Source organism: Crinia signifera, chromosome 4 (genome assembly GCF_055691185.1).
Source record: "Crinia signifera chromosome 4, ASM5569118v1, whole genome shotgun sequence".
NCBI classification, from domain to species: domain Eukaryota; kingdom Metazoa; phylum Chordata; class Amphibia; order Anura; family Myobatrachidae; genus Crinia; species Crinia signifera.
Window position 1 is genome coordinate 169,722,844 of NC_139220.1, and position 21,009 is coordinate 169,743,852.

The 21,009-nt window shown below is 40.9% G+C and overlaps 1 protein-coding gene across 1 annotated transcript in view; it reads left to right on the plus strand.

The window, feature by feature from the left end:
- LOC146072995 (mucin-19-like) overlaps positions 1-21,009 on the plus strand; it is a 133,921-nt gene that overhangs the window by 74,408 nt on the left and 38,504 nt on the right. Inside the window, exons 19-23 of the mRNA XM_083180166.1 lie at positions 7,621-7,725; positions 13,481-13,678; positions 15,429-15,668; positions 18,628-18,784; positions 19,305-19,430. Of these exons, the coding sequence (XP_083036292.1) occupies positions 7,621-7,725; positions 13,481-13,678; positions 15,429-15,668; positions 18,628-18,784; positions 19,305-19,430 (826 nt within the window). The remainder of the gene's footprint in view (positions 1-7,620; positions 7,726-13,480; positions 13,679-15,428; positions 15,669-18,627; positions 18,785-19,304; positions 19,431-21,009) is intronic.

Sequence of the window (21,009 nt, forward strand, 5' to 3'; positions counted from 1 at the left end):
ATTTTGGGAGGAGTGTCTTAAATTTAATTGGATATCTATATGGCTCCTGACCTGAGCCATAACCAGTACTCACCTCTTTTAAAATAAAGAAAGAGGGGAATGCCTACCAGTGTGCTAGGGGTGTTATGATACACCAAGGTGAAGCAAAGGGGAATATAAAAACACTTATCTGAAATAGGCATCTTCAGTCCTAAGACCACCACATGAATGATTCATGAAAGATAAAAACATACATATAACATAGTGTGTACCATTTGAAAAGATAGGTATCGTATAATACAGTGTATGTAACCTTATTGGGAACACACTAGTCCCATAAAAATCACCACAATGGGTATATCAAGGCATAAAATATGCAAATTTAATGTAGACAAATGGTTAAAAAAACACATACAAGATGAGAAACATAAGCTTATCTATCCATAAAGAGGGTCCGCTGTAGCAGTTTTTAACGCGTTTTATCTTGGCATGACTTATTGATTTTACCCTTATTTGACATCAAGGGTATGACTTCATCTCTTATTAAGAACATTTAAACAATCCCACCCAGCACCGTCTCTAAAAGTGAAGGCTCTCTGTTACTCCTTCCTATCACAGACCATAGTGGAACAGCTGGGAACAAGTAACATTGTAATCCCAACTAGATGGTTCCACACCATTGGAATTGTCTAGGGGAATAAAAGGGATAGCCAATAAGGAGAGTGGTCTGGCCCAGTGTAGTAATTCACTTTAATTACTTGCGGTCATATTTGTATTTTATGTTACTGATTTTTTCCAAGTAAAACTTTCTTCATACAGTACTTCCTCATTAATTTTCTCTTAATAGTGCCTTGGTAAAGTATAATGAAAAATGTTAATTAAAAGCAATTTCTTATTTGTCTATTGTTGACAGGAAGATGAATATTGTCGGCCGGGATGCTATTGCCCTGTTGGTATGGTAAGAAGTTCTCAAGGGGAGTGTATACCACCCACTGAGTGCCCATGTGTTTATGGAGGGAAAGAATATAAAAGTCAAGATACAGTGACTATTTCTTGCAACGAGTGGTAATACATTTATTATATTGTTATTTGAATGTTTTATCTTTTATATTAATATGTAATCTAATAAGAATAAACTATTCTGAAATAATGTAAATTAGCATAAAAGTGCATACAAATGCAACCAAAGTGATTTGCTTTATTGGCAAAATGGATAGATTTAGGTTTAAAACATTTAGGATTACTGAGGTTTTTGAAAGGACCTACGTAAATTCAAATGCTCTGTTTAGATCTACTTTATCTCAAGTAATGGAAAAAATAATCAGCTAAAGACAAAGTTAGTGTTATGAGTTACAGTGGCAAATTACTAAGAGACATGTTTCTCAATGTTTTCTAACTGATGGGCATTGTCAATAGTTTTTTTTATTGGCCAAATACAGTATTTACTAAACATCAGTTTGCACTGTTTTTAAAAATGTGATTTTTCATTGGAAAAAAAAATCACTAACCAGTACTAGGCCGTATCAGCCAGGGATGGTTGGTAAATAATATTATTTAATAATAAATAGCCCTTGTATGCCCAATTCTAAGGGTTGCCTGGGCATGTTGCAGATTGGAGAACCACACTTGCCAGCATACCATTGTAGAAGTAGCTAACTGGTAACAAATATTACAATATATGCATACAGATGTAGGGATCCGGCTAATATAAACCAAATGGCTCGGGTGGGACAAAGATACATATGCGTGTTGGCATGTGTGCAAATCATGCCAAACATGTCATACCTGCACGTAGGGGCTGATTCAGACCTGTTCATATGCACTGCAAATTCGCAGTCCGTCGATGCGCCAGCCTTCCACCCAAAGACAGATAGCAAAGGCTAAACATCCTGAAGGCATTTGGGGCAATGTTCCCTCTAATTTTATGAAGACTGTGTGAGGCAAAAGATTTTGGCTATGCAACTTTGGAAGGAAATTTTTATCTTTGTGCGTCACTTCTATATATAACTGAAAAATTTCGTTCAGTGTTTGTGTTAACTTTTCTTCAAAATGATAGTAAACATTCAAAACATTTAAACATTCAAAACAAAGCACACAATGTAGTTAGTGGGTGAAACACGCATTAATATAGTCCACAACAGCAAAAAGTTGACCACTGCTGCTTTGTGCGCTCTGTTGTAATGTCTGTGCACATGCTCGGCGAGTTGTGTGTGCGTGCACAGCTTAGAGGGAACACTGATTTTGGGGTGTGCCTCTGGTGTATCCATGGCATTCTCCAGACAATTCAGGCATTCTACAGCCTTTTGGAGGGCCGCTGATGTCATCAGCATCCTCCTTCTCCCCACGGCCTTCGCAGTGGCGAGTGAGTCCTAGCTCACTCAGCGCAGCCAGCAGGGGGGAAAATCATTCAATGGTGAATGATTTTCCCCCCTGTGTGCATGGCTGACTACATGTACACAGCCATGCACAGGGGTGGGGAAGTGTAGGGGGCGTGCATTCGACGGAGTGCTGGGGCGGTAGGGTGGTGGCTTCCTGCCCACTGGGCTCCAAACACCCACAGCCCAGCAAGCAGGTCTGAATCAGGCCCTCAGTTCCAGCCATGATGAGGGTTGCTACATCTGTAACATATCTGGTAATTCTATATGAAAAAAAGCAACATACAACCCAACCCCTAATTCACCATTTTATTACTTTGTCATCCTTTGAGAAATGTTCATTCAGTCCATGTAGGTATCCTGTTACTTGGCACAAAAAAAACAAAAAACATTGATGAACTACTGCTGCTGTGACTGCTGTCCATACCACACTGTCTATATAATACTGTGACTGCTGGCCGTCTGTGATTAACTGTCATTGCTGTCTGTACTCCACTCATTGTTATTGCAAGTAAAAAAAAAATTTTTACCATTTTTTTATATAAGTTTTCAATATTTTTTGTACTGTTTGGTGTGCTTTTATCATGTGCATCTATAATCCCTGTGATGCACATTCCAAAACAATCCATAAACAGTCCAATGAAAAAACAGCACTCAGAGACGGTAGTAGAAGTAAAGAAAGTGTAACTCATATATATTTTAGGAACCCATCAGAAGCTGAATGTTTTTGGAGTAAAACACCCCTTCCTCAGGGCTAGGCTACAGCAATAAAATGGGAAGAACCAAACATAAGCATACAAACAGTGAAAACTCACCTCCATAAGTACACCTTTGCAAGTATCCTGCCCTGTACCCACTTCCCCACCCCGGTTTTATGGTGCCTAGTCTCACTATCCACATTACTTATTTAATGTATTTATTTACAGTTTCTTATATAACGCAGCAGATTCTGTTGCGCTTTACAAATGTTGACAGTGATAAAACAAACTGGGTAACGACAGACAGACTTGGAGGTTAGAGGGCCCTGCTGCAAGCTTACAATCTATAGGGATATAGGAGGGAAACACAGGGACAGGCACCAGTAATAGCATAGCAGTCCCACCAAGTTACAAGTCCAGAAGGGAAGCTAAATAATACATAAGTGCCTCAGAGGGTTATGCATGTACATCCAGAAAACTAATTTGGTTCATACTGTACATATTGGACCTCCGAGACCATTTATTTGATCCATCAATGCACAGAATATCTTCTCTCCCCCTGCCCAGAGGAGGAGGACATCATCAATATATCTAGTATAAAATATATTATCTTTATGTACTTCAGCATCACTGAAAAAAAGGTAGATTCATGTTTTAACATAAAGATATTTGACTATGAGGGGGCGACCCCATCACACACCCTCGTTGCTGTAAAAACAAATTACCATCCAATAAAAATAGTTCCTTTAGTTCTAAGGGAGTTAGAAATAAATTGTGATCAAATGTTTGGCAGCCTTGCGAATCAACCAGAATAACCCCCAATATGTACAATAATATTGTTAATCATATGCCTTTATTGCATAGTGTGTATGTTTTGAACACACATTTATGCATAAGGTAGTGAAATAACTAGTTTTAGGTGGGATACACATGGAATCACTAGACAATAGCTACTAATATGAGCTGCTGACAGGTTGTATTTTAATATGCCTCTAATGTTCCAGTTTCCTATTGTCCTAAAGTAAAGAAATATTTATTAGCTGATGTGCATGGATTTGAGCAGGCAAAGGTTTGCTGGGTGGAACTCTTTACCCCTTTTCACCTCCTTAGGAGACACATTTTGAAAATGCCCTGCTTAGTAGAAGGCTTCCTATAATGGCCAGAGTTACCAGAACACCCATCAGGTCACGTTTCAGATCACCCATCAGGTGCAGAGGAAAAATTCACAAAATGTCATATTATTCAGAGCACATTGGTGATGCATTGTAAATATCACGCGGACACATTAAAGCAACTGATTTCATCAGCAATATTTTTCTGTAGATCTGTCAAGACTTTTCATTTTATGTGTCCTTCTCAGACAATGGGATCACAGAAATATGTCACTTAAATTAGTCGGCATTTTGATGTATATATTTACATGAATCACTGTATGTATATTTCATTTTTTATAGTGTCTGCAATAAAGGGATGTGGGAGTGCACAACACAGGAATGTCAATCGACCTGTCATATTTATGGTGATGGACATGTTGTAACCTTTGATGATTTGCGGTATAATTTTGATGGGCTTTGCACATATACAATTGTCCAAGTGAGTCAAATAATATATATTTAACTTTTATTTAGGAGTACCGCATTTTTATTTTATATAAAAAATGTTTTTGCTAATATGACGAAAAATCTACAAATGTTTTGTAACCATTACAAATCAACTAGTAATCACAAAACAATGTTATTTTATTTATGTTGTACAATCTGTAGAAATATTTATCAAAGTTCTTAGTACTTCTACACGTGGATGTGTTTTGTCATATGCAACAAAAACAATGGTTTACTTACTAATCTACAACCCGTGTCGGCAAGCTGTGTGGGGCTGCACAGCACAGGGCAAGGCCACGTCTTACGCCCGTACTACCCAGCTCAGCTATGTGCCCGCATGTCATACTGCTTCACTGCACATTGAAGTGCTCACACAGTACTGGCTAACCCCTGGCTGCATAGCCTAGCTGTCAAACTAGACAGAGGCTGACCATGTTTTGGGTGGCAGCAGCTTCATGTGACATAATGCAGTCACATCGGCCATCCCCCCGCATCCCACTGCTGGCACACACCTATGTATGAAATAAGATGCGAAACATGCTAAAAAGTGCTAACAAGTTTGTGAAACTAATTGCAACTCCGGGTTTAGGGGGGGGGGGGGGGGAGCTAGACTCACCATGAAGGGAGGGGGTCTTCATGATAATTGATGTGGATGAAGGGTAAAAACAGCATTAAGGAAGAATTAGGAGGAAGGAGGTAAGCACTGAGCCCAGACCCTATGGGATTTGTTTGTGGATGGAGGAACGGGAGCACATATATAGTGTGTACTGTGGAGAGGAGAGCGAAAAACACATGTTAATTAAACACCCAATGCCTCTCCTTATTCACCCTCTGCATCTACTTGTTGCCCTCTGCCTATCCTCATAACAATCTGCCTCCATATGTCCTCCTTTTTCATCCTCTGCCTCCTCCAGCCACTTACTGCTTCTCCATAGTCACCATTTGCCTCTCCTCTCACCCTCTGCCTTTCCCTTTAATCCTCTGGCTCTCTTTTTTACTCTGCCTCCAACATCCAATACCTCCGCAGTCACCCACTACCTCTCCCTTGTCACCCTCTGTCACATTCTGCCTCTCCCTAGTAACTTTTTTCATCCAATTTCAAAAACTGCCGCTCCCTAATTACTTTCTGCTTTCCACTGCCACCTTCTGCTTCTCCCTCGTCACCCACTGACTCCAATTTCTACCCTCTGCCCTCCCTTGTCCCTCACTGCCTTTCCTGTCACCCTCTGCCTCATCGTGTCTCCCTCTATCTTCCCATGTGACCCTCTGTATTCCTCTGCCATCCTGGGTCTCTCACTGCTACCCACTGCCTGTGCCCATCTGCCTTTGCCTAGTAATTATCTGTCTCCCACTGTCTCCAACTGTGACAATCTACCTTCCTTTGCATCCCAATTCCTCACCTACTGCCTATTAGTATACATTACTAGCACATTCTGCCATACAACACCACATTTACATGAGACACACCCCTTTTGGAGCAAGCACTATCACTATTTAAATTATGGGGGAGAGAGCACCAATACTCTATTTGGGACAACATTTCTAGTTACGGTTCTCTTCTGCCCACACCGCATCTTTGCCACAACGATTTATAGAGTAGCTTAGGAGTGTAACTAAGTGTAAAGAAAAAGGAGAAATCTGAACAGACAGAAAATTCTATGGGGAAATGTATCAACCCTTGAAGACAGGTAAAGTGGAGTAGTTACACAAAGCAGCCAAGCAGATTCTAGAACTGTTCAATTTGATCTCTCTCCAAGGCATTATATATCTCCCCTTAATGAGTTTGAGTGGAGATGAAAATCCATTGAGCGTAGTTTTAACTTCTCAGAAATGCATATTTCTACCAATGTTGAATATGTTCTGTAGATGCAAAATAGCTGCCATTAATAGAACAGAGTAAGATCATATAGATGACTTTCCATGTCTTCATCATTCTACAATAATATTGTATGTGTATGCACCCACATTCAAATATGTTTATTCACTCTCTCTTCAAACATACATTTCTCTTTAAATATTTGTGCTCTAGTGGAACTCACTGAACATTTGTGTAAAACATATTGCATGCCACAGCTCAACCAAACTGGGCTCTATTTTACTGGGTCCAGCAGTGCTGGGGTCTTGGCCAGCGATAGGCAGCTGGCAGCACAGGTGTTTGTAGTTCCCATAGTGATGTACATGCTGCTTTGTTCAAGATTTAAAGGGTAGATGCTGATTGGTGCAGGGATTAAGTTCCTGGGAGCATTCCTGTTCCAAAGTCTCCTAGCATTAGGCTGTAGGGGGGAGGGGTGTTGGGTTTAGGCTAAGTGGATGAAGGTGTAGATTCTAAATAAAGGGGGGGGTAGGTACTAGGGGGATTTAGAATTAGGCATTATTTAAGGTGGGTTAGGGTGCAGAGTGTGAGTTACTGTATGCCACTTTTGCGTTTCTGACCACCAGTGCTCGGACGGCTGTTCTCACGTATCTATTTCATCCAAAGATAAGACAAATAAAAGAAAAAAAATTAAGTTACAATACAGCTAATTAAAATAGACATAATCTTTTTACAGAACTCATGAAGTGGGTTTGTTTCAATTTATTTAATTCATCCATTTTTTTTAATGCATCCATATTTACTAAAAGGGGAGTTTTTTATTGAAAATGGAATGCCTAACCAATCAAAGCTTCTACTTTATTTATTTAGCACCTTCTAAGAGATATATATAATCTCATTGGTTGCTACAGTACTGGATGTGCAAAATCACATGTTCACATGTACAATAGAACTCCCATCTTATTAAATTTACCCCAAAGTGTCTAACAAATTACTTGTATAAGTAGGTCAATTTTAGTTACCGTAATCTGCCTAATTATAAAAACACACACACACACACACACACACACACACACACACACATATATATAAAATTAATATTCTATTGTAAATGTCAGTGAATGTTTTACATTTAAAATGTTTCTTTTTGCCAGGATAATTGCAAGAATAATCCAGGTACATTCAGTATTTCAGTACAAAGTGTTCCTTGCTGTGAAGATGGGCTAACCTGCTCCAGAAAAATTACCATAGCCTTTGAAGTAAGTTTTCTGTATAGTACAACTTTAAAATGTCAACATAAATTGTTTTAGATAATTTTTTTGCAGATATACAATGAATTACCCTTTCCCTTCAAAGTACAAATATGACAATACCAAAGTTATACAAGACCAGTCTTGAATGTCATATGCATTTCTTATGTCTAAATGGAAATGGAAGTCCCAGAAGCATATTAAAATGCACATTCTGTACAGCAGTTCTACTAGGTTTAAAATCTATATGAAAATCCAGAGACTTGCTGTCAATACTTCCCTCAGCGCAATCAAGATATTAAGGTTAAACCGTTTTTTTTTTTTTTTTTCATTTCTTAAATGTAATTTCATGACTGTTTATGTTCTTTGAGGGCAGATTTCTCTGGAACCAAACAGCCCAGTTTCACGGGACCAAAATCATTCGAAGCGTATTTAAAAGTTCTTCAATATGATACGGGTCTCCTGTAAATGGGTCAGTTGGTTCCGAAGATATAGCTGGTTGGTTAAAGGGGGGTAGGGGGAGAGGAAGTGGTTGTTTCTCCCCCTCACACCAGAAAATGCAGGGACTAGGCTGGTGTATCAGGGGTCAGCCTGGGAATGTCCCTGCATGATCCTATGACCATATTCCCGGGTAAATCCCTGCATTTTCTGTTGTGAAAGGGGTATTATTTCAAACAGCCGTGACCTGCAGTGCTCTGAATACAGTCGGGCAGCCCCCTGATCTCTGCCCAGCTGTCAATGACTGTCACCCCTGCAGCTTCCGCTCCAATTCTTCTCCCCGCTTTCACCTCAGCCCGCCCCCCCCTTTAATCATGTGGTGCCGGCGCCTGGCGTGCTCCCCCGATGTCACGCACAACAGCGCGCACAATATTTAAAATGTCCACTCGGCTAGAGGGGACACCAGGAGGGGAGTGGGGGCGTGCTCTGCGCTGTGCTCTGCTCCTCTCCCCATAGAAGCAGCTGCACCGCTCTCCATCTCTCCCTGCAGCAGCAGTGAAGGCTCATATAAAAATTTACAGTAAGTGGCACTTTTGGGGGCATTGCTTAAGGAACGCTACAAGTGGCGGTATGTGGGGGCATTACACATAATGTGTGGCTTAATGTGTAAGGGGCATTATGTGTGCAGCATCATGTGTAAGGGGCATTATGTGTGCAGCATCATGTGTAATGAGTACTATGGTGTGCGGCATCATGTGTAATGGGTACTATGGTGTGCGGCATCATGTGTAATGGGTACTATGGTGCCATCAAGCAAGAACCCCCTAGCAATGAGCACGTAGGTAAGCAGCACTTATGTGGCAAATATGTAATGGGCATTACAGTTTGTTATATAGTACATAATGGGCATCATGATGTGTGGCACAATGTGTAATGGGCATTATGGTGTGTGGCCTTATGTGTAATTGGCATTACGGCGTGTGGCTTTATGTGTAATGGGTATTACGGAGTTTGCTAAAATGTGTAATGGGCATTACTGTGTATGGTCTAAAGTGTAATACCACACCCCTTTTTGTGATGCCACACCTCCTTCCCATGAGGCCACGCCCCCTTTTCGCCACGCGGCGTAGCCGCGCAAAGGCCCCCCTGCAATTATGTCTAGATCTGGGACTATCCATTACCATAATTCTAGATTTGCCTATGGATGTCACATTTCGTGAACTTGGTGAAGCACCAGCCGGAGTATAACGGAGGGCTGTTGGACGACAGAGCGGAATGAGGCATTTGGATAAAATTAAACCTTTTAATGAAAGATACTGCGATACAATGATATTGGTGATGGCACAATAATATAACTGTAGATATTGAATGAGAATGATTAAAGACAATTATAACTTGTTGAAGATAATAATGAAGATCTTGCTGAAGGAGTTTGAAGGTAATGACGGCTGAAGATGTTAATGGAAGAATTTGAGGTAATGATGATTGAAGATAATAATGTAGGAATTTGAATAAGATGAAGTCAATGGAAGAATGTTTGCTGAATGAGGTTGTGGCTGCTAGGTCACCAGGGAAACTGGCCACGGATCATGACCGTCAGGATCAGAGGGAGGAAGATGACACCTTTGGGTGTTTAACCTTATGTCCATGAATCCTTTGAGGCGGCAATAAAGGTTCCGTGGTAGAATGTGGATTGGTAGTGGACGACCAGCAGGAGTAAACGAAGGGGAGACTTCACCCAGAGGATTTGGAGTCAGGCTGCAGCGGAGGCTGCACGGAGATGCACGGAGATGCTAGCAAATGGACAGCATTGTACTGACTGCCGGTCTGACCCGGCTAGTCAGTATTTAAGTGCTGAGCTGTGCTGTGATTGGCCACAGGATTGACATCACGGCTGGAGCTGCGAAGTATAGGCTCTGGGAACCAACAAGATGGCCGCTGCCCGTTGTGGCGACACAAACTAGCCGTCGAGGAATACTATGCGGAGGCGCTGCAGCCGGCGCTTCCTAACCTGAGGCCTAGAAGGACGCGGACACCATCATTGCGGATCGCGCCTCACGCTACCCGGAACCAGAACACCAAGACACTGAGCACCAGAACTGACACCCGGCGAAGGGACATGGACCATGGTGGGTGACAGAGTGCAGCAGGTCGGCGCCAGCATCAGCAGCGGAGGTGAGCGCCAGTACAGAGGGCATAGCACCAGGGCACTGCAGGTTGGAGACAGCACAGGGAGCAAGGGTAGCTACTATGGTGGTCGTGACAAGACATTTGTCTTTATGGAAATAAACACAATCACTGTTTTATGTGAAATGCAAATCAATCAAACTCAAAAATACAGAGGTTTGTTAGTAAGTCATAGGTGGAGTATCAGCCAATCAGCCCCTAATTGCCATACAACAGTCTGTGTTTTAAAAATGATAATTGGCTGGTACTTTATCTCTCTACGCTTTATCACTCTCCAGTGCTTAGTGAATCGGTCCTAAAGTCTCTTAAGTGTCTGGACTGGTATATGGTCATTACAGTATGCTGTCAGCCAGAATGTCGACATATGAGTTTAGGGGTAATCTTCAGCAAAGGTACCTATACAAGGTGGATATGTGCGGTGTGCATTTTGTACTAGAAAAGAGGAAAAAATCAAAAACAGATCAAAAAAGATTTATTTCTGAGGTTTTTAGCACAGCACTAGACCTTTGGAATCCAGTATAAACTGGATGGTCCTTATTTGCAGGAATTATTGCAGTCCATACCTCTCTCAAAGATTTATGAAAAGCATTTATTCGGAAACAACATAAAAAAACTTCACATCTAAAAAGTCACTTTCATCTAAAAAAAAACAGAAAAAGACTTCCTTGTACAACAAAGTCACTGCATCATAGGGAAAACAGGAGGTTCTTGATATAACAAACCAGATCTTTTCTAAGTGACCAAGCTATGCCCAAAAAAATACAATTTCATGGAAGAAGTTCTAATACCCGGGTGTCTTCCTATGAGCCTTTTTTGTACAGTCTATGGTAACCTTTTCCAAGGCCTGGAGCACGGAATAGAAAAAAGGAGAACACTCTCACCCTTCCGCTGTCAGCACACTGGTGGGGGACCTCTCGTCTTGGTTAGGGGATGTCACGGATTTGCACACTGCCACTCTGCAGTCCTTTTCCCTCTAGATAACGTCCTCTCAGGAGAGATGTTTATCCAGGGGCTGCTCTGCCACTGCAGCCTCCTGGTTTCTCCTGCCTCTCAGTGTTTCTGGCTTCCTGCTTTTCTCCGCAAGGAAGCCAGAAACACTCCATGCCCTACTATCCACTAGGGCGTGGAGTGAGAATAGAATAGTGTGGCGAGCGCAGCGAGCCACCGAGCCCGAAGCGTGGCGAGCGCAGCGAGCCCCGCGAGGGGACGCGGATACCTTCACAGGTAATCGCGTCCCTTCGCGGGCTTCACAGGTGTCCGCGTCGCCACGGACACCTGTGAAGCCCGCGAAGGGACGCGTTTACCTGTGAAGGTATCCGCGTCCCCTCGCGGGGCTCGCTGCGCTCGCCACGCTTCGGGCTCGGTGGCTCGCTGCGCTCGCCACACTATTCTATTCTCACTCCACGCCCTAGTGGATAGTAGGGCATGAAAAGGTCGGAGGACGCGTACCGCCGCCCCTCGCGGGCTCGCTGCGCTCGCCACGCTTCGGGTTGCCGTCTATCGTGGGGCGACGACGGGGACATTTATAATGTGAAATGGGTCATATTGACCCATTTCACATTTTTTTACATTTTTACACCATTTCAATGTTAAAAATTTTTTTAACATTGAATCCTATGTAAAAATCGGGTGCATCGCGTCGCATCGCGTCGGGACCAATGTTAATGGTCCCGACCGACGCGATGCCCCCGATATTTTACCGTTCCCGACAAGATTTCAATGTTAAAAATTTTTTTAACATTGAAGTCAATGCAAATATCGGGGGCATCGCGTCGGTCGCGTCGGGACCAATGTTAATGGTCCCGACCGACGCGATGCCCCCGATTTTTGTTTCCTAGCCGGCAAAATGGACCTGATTTCAAAAGAAATCGGGTCCATCGGGGTAATCGTGTCCCTTAATTAAGGGACACGATTACTTAAGATTGTGGCCGTGCTAGGAAACAAGTACCGAAGTTTTTATTTATGTTTCCGAATAAATGCTTTTTGTAAATCTTTGAGAGAGGAGTGGACTGCAATATTTCCTGCAAATAAGGACCATCCAGTTTATACTGATTCCAAAGGTCTAGCACTGTGCTGAAAACCTCAGAAAGAAATCTTTTTTTATCTGTTTTTGATCTTTTTTTGATTTTTTTTCCCTCTTTTCTACGTTTTGCTAGTATACAGTTGTACTACTTGGGGATAAGCAGCTGCAGGACTATTTTTTTGGCACTCAAGAGCGACTTTGTCATTTGTGTGGTGCATTTTGTACTAGATCGCATTTAGTTCCAATTGCATGCGATACACTAAAACAGCGTGCAATTTGAATAAAATGTGATGGGATCTAGTACAAAAAGTACTGCATGCACATACTATTTGTACTTTGTGAAAAGCGATATGCGCTCCATTGCAAGCCTAATAGACCTTCGCAAAATGTACAGTACGGCATCATTATGGTTAGGCTGCAATAAAAATTAGTGTTAACCTGATTACCTACTATGCTATATGCTCAGTAAATGTTATCGTTAATTACTTCCCTTGAACTCCCCCAGAGCTCTAGAGTCAACGATATAGTGAATACACACTGAATAATTTAACAAATGATAAAGATATATTGTTTACTTTACCAGTGACCATCTTGTTTTATGAAAATATTGTTATCATTCACTGTTAATATTCACACTGTGTATACACCGAACGATATGCAGAAAGTTGTCAATGACATAGGAAAAATTTGGCTGCATATTCTAACAACAAGGCTGTTCGTTAACGACCCGCTGGAGCGCGCAACCTTAACAATATAGTGGGTACAAACTTAACAATATGCACAATAATATAAATTACAATACTGTAATTGTGCAGCTTTAGGCTGCAGCTATGTCAGTGTTGACATGTTATCATTGACATGCTAAACATGTTGACATGCAAAGACGACATCCTGCTATAATCATACTGTACTACACCATCTGGCCTGTATTCATAATATTCTTCTCTGCATCCCCTCATTGCTTGTATCTGTTTACTGAAAAATGTTTTGCAGTATATTTTTGTTAATATGTTATTAAAACTTGTTATACTGAATACTTTATTATGCCCTTATTGTCCTCTGTATTATAACTTAAATGCCTGATGAATAAATAAAATATTTTACTTTTATTTTTAGGGGACTATAATTACCCTCCAAGATGGAAAAATCAAATCTGAATATTTAGGTGATTCAGACTGTTCTTCCAGCAATATCATGAACACTTATTCTGAAATGAAAGTCGGCATGTACATTGTTCTCAAAATGTCTAATGGAGCTACTCTTACATGGGACCAAAGTACAGCTGTTACAGTGGTGCTTGATCCTATATGGCATGTAAGTGATAAAAAAAACAGTTGGTTCTTAAATTTTGATTTTAATTTCTTAAAACCTTGAATGTGGACTTGGAACTGTTATTGTTTTAAAACACTGCTTGGGCCATATTACAGTTTTTGATAACACTACATAAGCCTCTGTTTGAGAAGTCAGTCTAATTAAGTTGTATATCTCACCCTTTAGGGAACGCAATGTACTTAGTAAAAAAAAGAGACTAGATGGGAAATTAACTAAAGATTTAACTTCAATGAAAATTGATCAAAACTTATCTCAATCAATGCTGGGATTCAGAGTTAGTAAAATGTGTTTTGGCACTGGAAATACAAAATAGATTTTCATTGATTTTAAATTGTTCCAAATTGATCTTTTCCCCCATACTGTACCTTTACCCAACAGTCATAAGAAGACATGGCAGTCAGGAACTAGGCATATGAACAAAGGATAATGCTAACAATTGCAAGATTTATACAATACAGTATGTCAAAGGCTTGCAGTTATGATTTATATTTTATATAATTAAACACTTTAAAGTTCAACAATATGCAAAATTAAGCATGTGTACAGTGTAATTTTTTAGGTGGCGGATAGCTTTAAAGTGAGAAAGAATTCTAACATTATTGGCGTAATTCAATTAAATGTGGTAATGCCAAATGGTCCTTATTGCTTGATTCAATTACCAATTTAATACTTGTAATCCCCCCCCCCCCCCTTTTAACAAGGAAACATAGAGCTTTGGAACATATCTGGGACTTTGCTTAGCCTGCCACGTGAAACAAAATCCTACCTAATACAAGCTATCTGGGATAATTGAATAACTTCCTGATCAGGGCCAGATTAAACAGGAGGGGGGGGGGGGGGTGCGCGTGCTTCACAAATAACTGTTAATAAATAAATATCTAACTATGCACCCCTGACCTCAGCCCAATTCTACTCTCTTGTGTCTCCAGCTGTTATTTCCTCCTGGATGTTCTAGCATTTTCTGCTGAAACATAGCATGTTTAAGTCTAGGTTTATCCTATTTCCTTCCAGTTTATTTTCTCTCACTAGTCACAATATTCATTGTTCTACCTCTCTCAATACTGAGAGTGCATTCAAAGCCGTGTACATGATTGGAAAACCAATTGGAATCACTCACTATAGAATGGTTTTCCCCTCTGTTTACAGCACCGAGTAAGTCTAGACTTCCTCAACGCTATGAAGGCTGTGGAGTAAAGGGGAATAGGGGACACTTAACTTTTGAGGGGCACTCCCAGAAAATGCATGGTTACGGCCTCCAAACAGCTGCAGGGTGAGCAGCCAGCTAAGGCTAGTCTTTGCTGGATGTCTTCGTACAGATGGCTTGTGCATGCGCACAGCATACCGCGCACATGTTAGGTCATCTGGTAATTGCTTGTGCTGCGAATTCGCAGCACAGTGATGAGGTCTGAATTGGGCCCTTAGTGCAAATTAACAATTTTAAAATTAGTTATTATATATCACAATTTCTACTAATGGTTTTGTTTTCCTATCGGCTAATGAAGTCATCACAGATGATTAGTGACATAATGGGCTCTTTGATGTCAGTAAACGATTTGTTAGCTGTAACTGTTGCAAAATTAGTATTGATGCTTGCATTTAGAGACAAGCTTAGCTTGTATTAGGCTTTATATTTTACTAAGATTATTTTCTTTCTACATAGTTATATAGTAAAGTTGTCAAAATTATGAAATTATTTGATAGAAAATATTCTTGTTTTCATCTATTAATACAGGACAAAGTTTGTGGAATGTGTGGAAATAACAATGGACTTATGAAGGATGATTTCACAGCGAGAAATGGTATGAAAGTTGCTGGAGAACTATCTATGGGAAATAGTTGGAAGAATGATCCATCTTGTCCAGATGCTCAAGCTCAAGCTTCACAATGTGACCGCAATCCTTACTGTAAAACCTGGGCACTAAAGAAATGCCAAATAATAATGCAACCTGTATTCCAAGACTGCCGCCTAAAAGTAAGTTAATTTTTTACTCATTATGTTTAGATAGAACGAACACAATGTACTGTACAGCAGGCGTTCCCAACCTCAATCCTCTCTGCACACCAACAGTGCAGGATTTAGGGGCTGATTCAGACCATTTTTTCGGGTCCAACTTCCTCACCATTTTCCATGGTGGGGGTCTCCGCATGCACATCACACTCACTGAGGTGTTTGCTCAGAAAAGGGAGGGGGCAGGCAGGGGGTGGCCGCAGGGGAATGGCCAGCATTTTATGGACATCTCCAATAAAATGCTGGGCGTTCCCCTGCTAATGCAGGCATGGCAATGCCTGCTTGGGGTGGATGGCTGACGTCACATGAGGACAGCACCCAACCCGAATTTGTAGTACAGTGGCCATCTGAAAAGTAAGTATTAGCTTAATGTTCAGACCGAAGGCTGGGATAATAATTACTTGCAGAACACAATCTGTGTGCCAATCAATAGCGCAAATACAGGGCAGCCAATAGGTGTATCTGCCAACGAAGCCTGCACCAAAAACACCAAATACAAAAATGAGGAACATATAACCTCCTCTGGCGCTCTGATCTCCAGTAAAATGGCCATAGCAACCCTGGATGCTGGAAGCACATGCGGCCACAGGAAGCCCATGATCCCAGAGAGGACTATGGGACTCGTAGTGTGTCTCTAATTAGAGTCCTGCGAGATCGTGGGAAAGGACGATGGATGCGGTATATAAGGAGAATAATTTGCAAGAGACTTACACACTTTGAGAACGTCCCCTGTTGGGGAGGAAACAAATTGGTGAATTATCTTTTGCAAACTGTCCAGAAACAGGAGACGGAGGAGCCGGGTCGTGGGAGCAGGAGGTCCAGCTGACTGCCTATTCAGGACTGAGATCCCTTGTTTATGTGGAACTGTTTAAAACCCAGTTCCCTACACTCCCGGTAATTACCCACCATCTTATCCTGTTTGGATATGTCATTCATGCACTTGTACTGTAGTGCTGACTTTTTATAAAAAAAAATTTAAATGTATTAGGCTTGTATTAAATTGATTGTTAAAAATGTACTTCACTATCACATCCTCCCTTTTTTCCCTTACATGTTACTACTCACGTGAGGGGGTCATTTTACTGGAGATCAGAGTGCCAGAGAGGTTATAATTTCCTAATTTTTGTATTTGGGATAATCATTAGTTGGTGATCGACCATCAAATGATTTCTCCTCCTTGAGGCTGCATGCGAGGGTGTGTGTAACCATACACATACCCTTGTATGTTACCGAGGAAATTTGCATGGTGGTCGGGGGGGGGGGGGGAGATGTTCGGCTGGACGGTGGGTGGCTTTTACCTGTTCGCTAGGCTGTGATTACACGCAGCCTAGTGAACAGGTCTGAATCGCTAGGCTTACACACAGATTGGTAAATCAAAATAACTTAGGTACTAAGTCACCTGTGCTCAAGCATGGCTATCACTGAAATCTTAAAATCTGCACTGTTATTGTGCCTTGAGGACCAAGGTTGGGAATGCCTGCTGTACAGTATAGATTTCCGCTATTTTATGAGTTTACATTAGAGTAGGGAATATTTTATCAGGTTCTTTTTCTAAAAGAGGCATACTGTCTTCGTGATAAGTCCTCATCTGTTCAAAAAAAGTACAGAATACAGAAATCTCATGATCACAGAAATCTCATGATCACTAGTGAGGCCATGAACCTCAGGTACTGGTACATCTACCCGGGCATTATATGAACAGAAAAAGATGGGTTCAATGAGCCTTTATATTTAACTATGGTGACCTTTTATTTAGTTGCCCTTGCGTAGCTGAATGCTAATAACTTCAGTAGAAACCCATCAAGTCACACTACATTTTTTATTTTTTTCATTCTGTAGTTAATTGTTTATAGTTAACTAAATTCTTATGCAACCAACAATTTTTTTTTTTTTTTTTTTTTTATAAATGGCAATGCTCAGCATTGTGTAACATCTGGGTGGAAATTAGGGTGAGAGATTCAGAAATTGAAAGATCTGGTAAGAAATCTCCAGTTTTTTTTAAAACTCCAATCCTTTACACTGCAAAATCAAATTGGTTTTGTAGTGTAAATGATTGCTGCTTTAAAAAACTGGAGATTTCTTACCAGATCACCCTATTAAATTTCACCTGTTTTTTATTTTTAAATTTCTCTCATAATGGCTTTGTTGTTTATTGCTGTAATTGCCATTTACAGACAAATGGTATGAATTTATACTACACTGTAACTTTGAATGTAAGTGCAACTTGCAAATGATGGGTAGTAGCATGGCGGGGTTCAGTGGAGCTTGGTGCAACTTTACTCCCAAGTGACTGCTAAGCCCTAAAGGTGCGTACACACGGGGGCGATTTTTTACACTATCGCGGGAAATATGGTCGCTAAGCGACCATATTGCCCACGATGGGAGTGTGCACCGGCGATATATCGCCGGGTGCGCGCTCCCGTTTTTACCCTTGTAGTGATCGCTGGTCGCAGGAACATGATCCTGCGACCAGCTGATTACCACTGCCGGGCTCCCCCGGCAGTTTCTTTTTCATCAGCGACCATCTCTGGTCGCTAATGAAAAGGAGAAACTGAGCAATATATTACTCAGCCATATATTGCTCAGCAATATATGGCTGAGCAATATATCTCCCCCGTGTGTACGGGGCTTATCACTGAAAGGCAGGGATTTCAGTGACTTCTGTGCTGATAGTCATCAGTGACATGGAGAAGATGGTAGCTCAGTGCAGAAATTAGATCACTGAGCACCATAGATATACATCAACAGCTGTGAGTCATAATCACAACTCAGCGAAAAAATAGCTGGACACCTGCAGCATGCCCCACATGGCTGCTGGCACAGAGAATAAGCTCAGTTACACCTCCTAGTTGTATACTTTAAAGCATGCTAAACTTTGATAAACTGTAGGAAAACTCATAATTACAAGTTCTTTTTAATTTAGGTTGATCCAACGCCTTATTATGATGCCTGTGTTAAAGAAGCTTGTGTATGTGATATTGAAGGAATGTATCTAGGGTTTTGTACCTCTGTTTCAAAATATGCTCAAGCTTGCATTGCAGTTGGAATATGTGCTGATTGGCGTACACCAGACCTTTGTCGTAAGTACAAAATTCACTTCGTTTTATTGTGAAAATCTTTGTAAACTATTTATTACTCTTACACTGTACATTGTAGTACAGTAAATGCTGTCTATTAGGATATAGGAATGGATATATTTACAGAAACCAAGGCAATTTGGTTTGGTATTGTTGTTACAGCTGTACTGTGCACATATGGTGGCTGGCGCTAAAAATTCAGGACATGACTAAATAAACAAAATTAAAAAATGTGTTGCATTCATGCAAAGACTTATCAGATATAAATGTCACTATGTCATGTTTAAATAACAGGCATGACATATAAAAGTGAATGATAATTTAGGAAACACAAGTGGCTATAGGAATATGTGATGTCCAAAATATATCTGCTAATACATATACATTATTTATACCTGTGATAATGTGATTTATTCTTTCATTACTTTAGGTTTCATTAACAAAATGTTTAAAACATCTTAAAAATGTTCTTTGTTAATTACTTTTATATTTACCTTTATTTTGTTTTATTGTTTTCTTACAGCTGTATGCTGTGATCATTACAACGTAAATGAAGAAAACATTTGGCACTATGAGCCCTGTGGATCAACTGACATCAAAACTTGCAACAATCAAGATATTGTTGATACATTTGCACCATTATTGGAAGGTAAGCAATTAATTGTTGTTCAGGTAAAGTCACTATCTGCCACTACTCAGATATAGATGTGTCCTCATACATCTAGCATGCATATGCCAAGCAGTGCATAATGCCTGTTGAAGTACAGTAAGTCCCATGGTCCCTTGCAACTTTGCTTTCATCAGGCGTCTTTTCTTGCTGAAAATGCATCTTAGTTGCATTGTAATTGCAACTCGGACCTACCAGGAGACATTGCTGGTTACAGATGTGTCCTCTTACATTGCTGCTGTAGAAGGCGATACAGGCATCACCTCCCGCAGGCAGCAGCATCCCCATACACTTCAATGGGTACACAATAGGCTTCCCCAGTAAAAGTCACTTTAAACCCAATAAACGACCTCTGCTTGTTCCTGTGTAATGGGGGTAGCGGGAGCATCACTCCCCCCTGTCAATTGCTGTATTGGTAGTGCTGCCCAATTTAGACACATATTTACTACTTTAGACAAAAATACTGATATTTGAGTGTCTGTACTCCATGTCCATCCACATGAGTGCATCCTCATAATGTCCAAACATACATACAGTACTTCTTAATGTGCACAATTTGACTGCTCATGAGTGTAGTCAAATACTGTAGGACTGCATCATTTGTTTGGGTCTTTAGACACTCAACTATATTGGTTCATATGTAAACACTTTAATGTAAAATAAATAAACAATCCCTGAACAAGCCAAGAGTATTTTCTAGTTTAAAATCAATAAAGGTTTTTGTAACACCTCATTCAATGGGTTAATTAATTTGATAAAGGCTTTTTAAGGTATTTAAGTGACAGAAAACCTATATTTCATTTTTGTATCATTAATAGTATAGTGTACCCCATATACATATGCTGGGTCACCTCATGCTCTGCCCTATACTGCCTTTCACTCTGTCAGGCCTTGATTGCTCTCTACTGTTTTGACACCCTTGACAACGATCCTTCACCACCCATATCCTGCCTTCCTTTGTACTTGCCTCATTACCAGAAATAGGAGGCATGGAACCATATAGTGTGCGGGAATGATGAGTATATTGTGTAACAAATTACTTTACTTGGTGAAACATGCATACATTTGAGTTACATAGAAATACATACACATGTGATGTGATACAGTTATCATAAACAGTTATATTTACAATACACAACACAAATGTGACACAGTGGGGATCTTTCTGGTAATAAACTTTAGGGTGATATTCAGGGTGGTTTGGTGGAATCACACTTTGCTGAGGTGCAGAGTGTGTGATCCCCTGGGTCAGGGTAGGGGGTCAGCGGAGGTGAGTTTCAGAGTTCCTGTATGTGCGTGTGGGTCACTGGTGTTGGTCAGATGTGCCCATGGGTGAGTAAGTCTATGGAATCCTGCTAGTCTGTGCTCTTGTGTCCCTTTTGATGTTTGGTTGATGCCACTTGTTACCCGACATGTGTGAGGGCATGCCTGGTGATGTTGAGTATGAGTGTTGCCTCCGTTTGTTGTTGTTCGTGGAAGATGTGGGGTGTTGCTGCGAGGGTTCCCCTGAGGAGCGATGAGGTGGTCTCCATCCCTTAGGTTAGCCAGTCGGTGACCTAGG